The sequence below is a fragment of the Macrobrachium nipponense genome, chromosome 30 (assembly GCF_015104395.2).
Source record: "Macrobrachium nipponense isolate FS-2020 chromosome 30, ASM1510439v2, whole genome shotgun sequence".
In the NCBI taxonomy this organism is placed as follows: Eukaryota; Metazoa; Arthropoda; class Malacostraca; order Decapoda; family Palaemonidae; genus Macrobrachium; species Macrobrachium nipponense.
The window spans coordinates 9,717,809-9,727,808 of NC_087218.1; the positions used below are offsets into that span (position 1 = coordinate 9,717,809).

Sequence of the window (10,000 nt, forward strand, 5' to 3'; positions counted from 1 at the left end):
ATGGGCGCTGCACACACAGCTGTAGTGCTTAACGTACAACCACGCCAAGCTAATTGAAAATAAACTCAATTATATTCTATGCGAACTGACGGGAATAATATCAAGGTATCGAAACCTCATTAAAGAACTGAATACAGAAGTGGATGTATAATTAAGGCCAAAGGCCAAGCACTGGGACTTATGAGGTCATACATACGCAGCTGTAGTAGTACTTACGTATGCAACCACGCAAAGCTAATTGAAAATCAACTCAGTTGACATTCTATGTGAACTGGCGGGAATATCATCAAGGTTTCGAAACCACTATTAAAAGAAATGAATATAGAACTGAAGGTAGAATTTAGGCCAATGGCCAATCACTAGGACCTATGAGGTCATTCAGCGCTGAAATGGAAATTGACAATAAAAGGTTTGAAAGGTGTAACAGGAGGAAAACTTCAAAGCAGTTGCACTATGAATCAAGTATTAGGAGAGGGTGAAAAGTAACTAGATGAAGAAATAGAATATGAAAGGAGGTACATTAAAAGTAACGAATGTGGTTGCAACTATATTGGCCGAAGGCACGCTGCAAAAATCCTTAAGTAATGCCCACAGTGCACCGCATGAGGTTCACTGATGACACTAATCTCCTACCGGCGAAACCAGTGTAAAAAATTTTGGAACATTACTGTAAACATAACAACCAGTAATCCAATTTTACAATATAAGAAAAATATAAATAAAAGACCGTACAAGAAATATGTGACTCAGTCATTCCCGATTAAATGAGTCTTATGCCAGTACGGCACTAGCAGGTGCTGGCGCTGGGGGGAGGGGGTGCCGTACCTTGGCACGTGCTCCCCCCCACCCCGCCCCCCTACGAAAAATAAGGGCAAGGTCTTTATGTTGAAGATTTAGATAATAATAACGAGAAATATAAAAATGAGGAGAATAATTTTAAAATTATTATAAAAATAATAATAGAATTTTGAGAAATAATAATAATAATGATATTAATTGAACAGGCGATATATATATATATATATATATATATATATGTATATTATATATCATATATATATATATATATATATATACATATACTATCTATATATATATATATATATATACATATACTATATATCATTTATATATGTGTATATACACATATATATATATACACATACATATACACGCGCGAGCGCAAATATACATGTAGTATCTACTTAAATACTGAATGAGATATATATGTATATATATATAGATATACACACACATATATATACATACTTGTTATATGAAAATTGGTGCCACACCATCCCCTAATTAATTTTACTGGACCCGCTAGTGCAGCACGGGCTCTTGCTCTTGGGCAGCCTATATATATATATATATATATATATATATATATATATATATATATATATATATATATATATATATATATATATAGTATATATATATATATATATATATATATATATTTATAACTGAATCACGAAAGTTAGGAACGTGATAAATCCATAAATAAAGATATATGCCACGAAGGAAAAATAAACGAAGGAGGTCTGCAAGATCTTTCGACGTTAAAAGTCCTTTACTGAGCAGCTCAGAAAAGGACTTTTAACGTCGAAAGATCTTGCAGACCTCCTTCGTTTATTATTCCTTCGGGGCATATATCTTTATATATATATATATATATATATATATATATATATATATATAGATATATATATATATATATATAAATAAATAGTTTACCTCCAATGGCGGGGAAGCTGGATCATGGTGGATCGACCCGTTGCCTAACTGTATTCAGAGTGTGTGTGTATATATATATATATATATATATATATATATATTATTATATAATTATATATATATATATTATATATATATATATATATATTATATACTCAGGACACAGTTAGGCAACGGGTCGATCCACCATGATCCAGCTTCCCCGCCATTGGAGGTTACTATTTGGCGTGAATACTTTTCCGTCAGAAGGTGAACCGATAGTATGTTCTAATTCATTTTTTTTCTCTTTTTTTCACAAGTAAATTTGTATGAAAGTATTCTAATTTTTCACCGTGGAGAGAGATGTTAAAATTGTCTGTGAATAATAGTGAATTCCTTCGAGTTTGTGTTAATATAGTTAGTGCTGCGTTCGTTCACCTAAGCCCCCTCTCACCTCCCACCCCCTACATCATAATTTTCATTCTCTTTTCTAGTTCCAACTTCTTCGAACTTGTCCTAAAATAAAAATTCAATCTTTTCCTTAAAAAAAAAAAATAAACTGCTTTATAATAGTTTTCAGAGCTGATTCAGTGTTTATGACACATTCATGTAAGTCATATTAATCATTATTACCATCATTATTCCCGCTCTGTCCATAAAATGGGTACACAGATCACTTGCCTTACGAGTATAGTACCCCGCATGTGTCTAGAAGGAAGTTCTAGATTTAGTTTCCCCTCTAAATCTAACGCTCCGTTTTCTTTAAAGAATATCTCTTCAGTTCTTCCTCACTCAGTCTTCAAGTACCCGATACCCTGGGTCGTGCCGATATATCCTTTCCCCTGGGACCAGCCAATATACCCCGGGTCCCTCCGATACCCTGGGTCCTCCTCCCTTTACCCTGGGACCAGCCGATATAGCCTGGGTCCTGCCGATACCCTGGGTCCTCCTCCCTTTACCCTGGGTCCGGCCGATACCCTGAGGTCGATTCGCAAAACGAATTGCACTGAGAAATTCACAGTGAGATGGTGAACAGGAGTTATATTTCAGCCTCCTGACATTACAAATGTATTCACATAGTTATTGACCTAATATGCATAGTTATTGACCTAATATGGGGGTATTATTGACCTAGTATGCGTAGTTATTGACATAATGTGCATAGTTACTGACCTAGTATGCATGGTTAATGACCTAATATGTGTAGTTATTGACAATATGCGTAGTTATTGACCTAGTGTGCGTAGATATTGACCTAATACGCATGATTATTGATCTAATATGCATAGTTTTTGACCTAGTATGCGTAGTTTTTGGCATAATACGCGGAGTTATTTACCTAATATGAGTAGTTATTGACCATATGCATAGTTATTGACCTAATATATCTTCAAGCTTAGGTGTGTTTATTTTGATTTTATTATTCACGTTATCTGGCGTCGCAACTACTGTGGTCATCGACTTCGATGGCTACAACGAAGAATGAGAGAGAGAGAGAGAGAGAAAGACTCATTTATGTCATACATAATACGTAATATATATATATATATATATATATATATATATATATATATATATATATATATATATACATTATATATTAGGAGAGATAGAGAGAGAGAGAGAGAGAGAGAGAGGGGGAGACGGGGGAGTGGGGGAGGGGGTGGTGGGGCTGGGGTGGGTGAGGGGTTTAAGGAAGGCTAATGACCTGTGTATAATAAAATGTGGACCACTACGGCCGAAAAGCATCTTGTTGACCAGAGTGATAGTGAAGGTATATAGTATACACGCCTCGTCAGTAGGCTGGTCCAGGAGGGTCCTGCTGGGCTGGTCAGGGATCGGCCGTGAGATACGAAGATAGGGGCGGGAGGCATAAGAAGGAGTAGAGAGAGAGAGAGAGAGTGAGGCGTTGTGAGATGGGGGTCCAATTTGCATATTGGATCAAGTTCCGGTCACATTTCCTGTGATTATTTGTAACTGTCGGTGTGACCGGTTTTCTCTCTCTCTCTCTCTCTCTAGATGTTATATATTCGTTTTTTCTTCTCAATAACAGCCAACTCTCTCTCTCTCTCTATAGAGGTGTCGTTCTTTTTTCCATCTCAATAACAGCCACCTCTCTCTCTCTCTCTCTCTCTCTCTCTCTCTCTCTCTCTCTCTCTAGATTTTATGTATTCAATTTTTCCTTCTCAATAACAGCCACCTCTCTCTGTCTCTCTGTCTCTCTCTCTCTGTCTCTACATGTTATGTATTCGTTTTTTTCCTTCTCAGTATCAGCCATTTCTCTCTCTCTCTCTCTCTCTCTCTCTCTCTCTCTCTCTCTCTCTCTCTCTCTCTCTCTCTCTTTCAAGGCTGTTGAATGACGACTTTCATTATTCCTATATTAAATAATGATTATATATTCAAGCGGTTTTATTCATTATGACCGTAATAAAACAATAATTTGGGTAACGAGAGAGAGTATAATTCGTACTCCAGTCATCATTATTATTTGTTTTTTTATTTGCTTTGTTTGTTTGATTGTCATTCTCTGGTTTTTATTTGTTTTTAATGTTTCTTATCTTCTCTTCGTCTTCGTTGCATTATATTCTGCGAAGGCGTTCCTCTCAAGTCAGAGGCGTTTTGTATTATTATTTTTTTTTTTGCCTTATAAAATATGATTCATTGATCGAATTTTGTTTATTTGGCGTTACGGTTACCAGGGTCACTGATAATCTCAGTACTAATACTACTAAAACCTGCCATTGATGGTGATATATTTATCAATAGTTATTAAATTAGTAACAAGGTCACTGACATTCTCAGTACTAATACTACTATTATACCTACTATTGATGGTGATATACTTATCAATAGTTATTAAAATAGTTACAGGGTCATTGACTTTCTCAGTACTAATGCTATTAAACCTACTATTGATGTTGATATACTTATCAATGGTTATTAAAGTAGTAACAGGGTCACTGACATTCTCAGTTCTAATACTACTACTGCACCTACTATTGACATTAATATACTTATCAATAGTTATTAAATTACTAACAATAACCATAACAGTAGCGACATACCTGGACGAAAATCTTGAAGTTCTCGTAGTGCCGACTCGACAGATCGCCATGCTGGATCTCGGTGCTAAGAAAATATTTGACGAAGATTGGTGTCAAAGAAGCAAACAGAAAAAGAAAATAAGCGTGAAATTGGGCCTGTGGTTGATTGAGTGGTTTCAAGAACCTGGCGTCTGAACAGGACTTTGATACAATTTTGATTTTGAGAAGTGAGAATAAAAACTCTCCGGAGGTACAACGCCAATGTTCAGCTCTGATTTTCTCCTGTAGGGGAATAGTGCCGTCAGTACACCTCATGCAGTGCACTGTAGGCAACATTACTTAAGGGGCCTTGCAGCGTGCTTTCGGCCCCTAGCTGCAACCTCTTTCGTTCCCTTTACTGTACCTCCTTTCATATTCTCTTGCTTCCATCTTACTTTCCTCAACCCTCTCCTAACTAAACTGACTGATTCTGAGTGCAACTGCTTCGAGGTTTTCCTCCTGTTACGCCTTTCAAACCTTTTCCTGTCAATTTCTGTTTCAGCACTGAATAACCTCACTGATCCCAAAGCTTGGCCCTTGGCCTAAATTCTGTATTCAGTTCAATTATATTGCTTTGTAAGTTTTATATTATATCTTATTTATATTTATATCTTTTTTATATTTATAAAATATTTCTTTTTTGGTATATGAAATTGCGCTATTATATCCATTCGTTTCGTTTGATAAGCGTTGGTAGCTGACATTCAATATCACAATTCTTTAATGAATATTTAAATTCAATTCACTTACGAGAACACTGTAGCTATCTATCTATATACATTCATTCTTTGTGGGTTACAATAACCAATGCACTTTTTCCATGTGCTTGTCACTTAAGAGCCTGGATCAAAATCAATAACAAATGCAGAAACTAACAGTAGCGATTGTTAGGTTCACTTTGTACATACATACATGCATAGCTGTACCACGACCGATATTTGATGAATGTGAAGATGTTTCCAATGGAGAGAGAGAGAGAGAGAGAGAGAGAGAGAGAGAGAGAGACTGAAGATGACTCTGATGATTATAGTAACTGATGACGAGATACAGGCGGACAGAGAAACTGAAGTGGATTCCGATGAATAAGGGTGACTAGAGAGAGAGAGAGAGAGAGAGAGAGAGAGACTGAAGAAGACTGATGATTATTGTAACTGACGAGAGACTGTCGGACATAGAAACTGAAGAGAGAGAGAGAGAGAGAGAGAGAGAGAGAGACCTAAATCCCAATAGTAATGGAGCATATAAACACACACACACACAAAACGAAACTCCCTTTGGAACTCGGCTTGTACAGAAGGCGACAACAAAAGGCAATGCAACAGCAAGGGAACTAAACAGAAAAGAAGAAGAAGAAGAAGAAAAAGAAGAAGAAGAAGAAAAAGAGGAGTCCAGGACATTGCTTGATGTTAAAAAAAAGAAAAAAAAAGGCAACCGGTGACGTATTGGTAAATCACAAATGACGGACGACAAAGGACCCGATTTGCTATCAAGGTCCGGAAATTAGTATTGAAAAGGGCTGGATGAGCAACCTGCAATTTGCCTGAGTAGCCCCCCACACAGTCAGTCCAGCAGCAGCAGAAGCATTTAGCTTCGGACTGGTCCGGTCTGCCTGCTGCTATTCAGCGGGGCTTTTTCCTCAATTGCCTCTCTCTCTCTCTCTCTCTCTCTCTCTCTCTCTCTCTCTCTCTCTTGCTCTTTAGTCGTTTTTTTTATACCAAAGAGTACCGGTTTGTCTCCATAGATCAGGCTGAGATTTTGCCCGATGTATTGTAAGTTATTATCGATCACTTTCACACACTGATACACACACACACACACACACACACACACACATATATATATATATATATATATATATAAATATATATATATATATATATATATATATATATATATATATATATATATATATATATAAATACTCAGATTACTACAGGAAAGGGTGAAAATTGATAAAGACCAGACACCAAGTGCTTTTGTGTATCACGTATAAATATATATATATATATATATATATATATATATATATATATATATATATATATATATTCAGCCATTTTCCTTGACAGAGTGTGGTACAAAGAGAACCCAATAATCACAACAACAGATGAACTCCATCACAGAAAAAATTCCGTAATATTAGTTGCTTCAGGCATGTAACCTAAAAGGCTCATCAGTAGTGCTTTGAACCCCTAAACTCTATACTCCATTCCATTCATCCAAACGTACCCTACCTCCTCAGGTAAACCATTTGTTCACAATTCCGCCACCGTGCCACGGCATCTCACTTTTCAGCAGCGTTAACTGCCCTCCTAACATCTCCAGAGTTTCCCAGGCATTCTCAAACTTATTATCCTGACCTTCACCGCTCATGAATCACTCAGCTGTGCCTCTCCTCTCTCTTCTACATACACTACAGCAAAGACTGTATCGCTTCAGCAACTGTCTCTCTATTTGCATTGTTTATTCTGAGATCCAGTTCTTAAAGTGAGTCTTGCCAGGCTTCTTAATCTCACAGAAATGTTATTTACAAGTAAAAAAGTAAGTATATCTCTGTTTAATCAGACCACTGAGGTGATTAACAGCTCTCCTAGGACTGGCCTGAAGGATTAGATATTTTGACGTGGCTAGGAACCAGTTGGTCACCTAGCAACGGGACCTACAGATTATTGTGGGATCCGAACCACATTGTATCGAGAAATTAATTTCTACCTTCAAAAATAAATTCCTCTGATTCCGCGTTGGCAGAGCCGAGAAACGAACTTCAGACCACCGGATTAGTAGCCGAGCGCGAAAACCACTTGTTATTTACAAGATTGATTATTATTGTTATTATTAATATTTCAGTAGATGAAACCTTTCCACTTGGAACAAGCACCCCAAAGGGGCCATTGACTTGAAATGCAAGCTTCCAAAGAATGCTGGTTTCAACCTCCCACCGCAGACCATACACTGTAGCAGTAACTGATCAGGATACAGAGCCAGTGATTCGTCATCGTCCTGGGGGAAGACATGAACTCGTCACATCTGAGCGCCATGCTGCGATGCTAACGTTGTTGTTGGAGATCAAGCTGGCCTTATGCCAGCACGGGCTCTTGCTCATAGAGCAGCCCGTAGTTGCCATTGAAACTGAAACCAGTCACAAATGTCCCATAAAATGAAATGGTCCTCGTAGGATCTCCAATTTTCGGACTTGAGGTCAAACGCGATTCCTAATTTACACCAGAAATTTTGGATTTGCTCCGTGACGGTTGTGTCAACTGTTACTCATGATTAGTCCTTTGTTTTTCTCAACATCTAATTGTTCCTAATATATTTGCTTTCCTACAATCGCAGTGAAAAAGTTACAGGCTGTTTCTCAGGGGATTCAATCTTGAATCAGTTGACTTCTTAGGCTCAAGTGCTAAAAGTTCTGTGATAAACTGAAGCATGTCAACTCAGAAGCAGCTGTGGTGCTGAAACAGCGTCAGGTAGACCTTAATGTAGGTTTTCCACGTCCAGTTTTAATAGGCATAATCAACCAACCAATCAATCATTGCTCGCTCTCCTTGGGGCGGAACAGGCCTTACTTTCTTTGCCTCAACTGAGGTATCATTGAGACATCATATATATCAATAGGGAGTGAACAGGGCTTGGGGGGAACCTGTTAGAGGAAGAAGATCGTGAGGGAGACAGAGAATGAGATGGCGAGATAAAGTGAAGGAAGATATGGAGAGAAGAGGTTTGGTGGAGGATGATGCCTTTGATAGGAGGCAGCGTAGGAGAAGAAGACACTTCAGGCAACCGACCCCTTTATGTACTAGGGATAACGATGGGGAAGAAGTGTTAATTCGTCAGCTGGAGATGAACAAAAGACATACAGTTATTCAAAATTGACCTGTCATGCTTGTAGAAGCTGCAGAAGTAAGCCAGTCTCTGTGCTTGACACCTTTCTTTCTGTGAAGTAGGTGTCTGAATTGGAATGGTTCAAATTCTACTTTCGTCCTATTCCAGGCAGTTCGTGTATTGTAAAGAGGAAAAAGCTTCGAGCTTTGGTCGGACTATCTCTTCCGTATTTATGATTCTCATTCAAGCTTCATGCTTGAATATTCTCGTGCTTTCTTTAATTTTGCTTGGATTTCCATTGAAGCCATCATTTCATTTGTCATAGGGATTAAATTAAAAGCAAAATTTTATTTTGAAACGTTTATTGCATGCAAGAAAGACAATTGGAAGAACACACGATTACTTACCGGCCAATGACATCCAAACTATCAGTAGTTTCCCAGAGATCAGACGCAGAAGATAGTCTGCTCTGAAAATAAAAAAAATCATTTTTAGTCATTTATTGTATAGCTGTCCATCAGTACTTTTCTATAATCATTTCATTATGTTGTTCCAGAATCAAATGATTTACAAGGATATGACAGGGTCTCTTTTCCATCATAACACGAAATGTAGAATCATTTTTTTTATGAGCTTTTTTTTATTACTTATTTTCTCAGTTTCTTAGTGTTCCCAGACCCCATTATGACCCATTGCCGGTAGCGCAAGGACCCCCCTTCGGGGGCGTCTAGGTTCTGCAACGATTTCTTTATGTATTCGACTGACTGACCTAGCTCGGTGGTAGGTGTTTAAACCCAAACCTCTTATTTTGTTGAGACCTCCTGGTGGGGCATGATTCTCTCCTACCCCTTCCCCCCACCCTCTACCCCAAACAATAAGAGTATCTCCTGATACTTTTTTGTTCCTCATTTTTTATATAAAATTTCCTTAAAGAATGTTCCATTTACGTTATCACCGTCAGTGTCCTAATGTCCCCAGAACTCCCCTCGCCTCTCCTCCCCCAACCCCAAGCACTTCTTATACCTACATAAGAAGAGTATCTCCTTTTTTTTTTATTTATTTATTCTTTTTTTATTTCAAGACATTTTTTTATTTTTTTTATTGAAAATTTCCTTAAAGAATGTTCCATTTACATTATCACCATCTGGATCCTAATGGTCCCAGAACTCCCGCCCCCCCTTCTCATCCCCCCAACCCCAAACACTTCTTATACCTACACAAGAAGAGTGTCTTCTAAGACTTTTATTTATTTTTATTTTAAAAGAGATTTTTTTTTATAGGAAATTTCCTTAAAGAATGTTCTATTGACATTATCACCATCTTGGTCCTAATGTCCCCAGAACTTCCCCCCTCCTCCCCCCCCCAACCCCAAA

At 37.7% G+C, this 10,000-nt stretch overlaps 2 protein-coding genes across 5 annotated transcripts in view; both read right to left on the reverse strand.

The window, feature by feature from the left end:
* Positions 1-4,834, reverse strand: part of LOC135201968 (major centromere autoantigen B-like) — a 44,275-nt gene extending 39,441 nt beyond the window's left edge. The window contains exons 1-2 of the mRNA XM_064231245.1: positions 4,785-4,834; positions 2,620-2,725 (exon numbers count right to left, since the gene is read on the reverse strand). Of these exons, the coding sequence (XP_064087315.1) occupies positions 2,620-2,725; positions 4,785-4,834 (156 nt within the window). The remainder of the gene's footprint in view (positions 1-2,619; positions 2,726-4,784) is intronic.
* A 4,142-nt stretch (positions 4,835-8,976) lies between these two features.
* The window catches only part of LOC135202009 (uncharacterized), a 118,992-nt gene continuing 117,968 nt past the window's right edge, over positions 8,977-10,000 (reverse strand). For 3 of the 4 annotated variants that reach the window (XR_010311639.1, XM_064231283.1, XM_064231282.1), the window contains one exon: positions 8,987-9,096. Coding sequence is in view for 3 of the 4 variants with exons in the window: in XM_064231283.1 (XP_064087353.1) it covers positions 9,027-9,096 (70 nt within the window). In the remaining variant the exon portion in view is untranslated. Of the gene's footprint in view, positions 9,097-10,000 lie in introns of all 4 variants that reach the window. The other variant, XM_064231284.1, reaches the window with a different exon arrangement.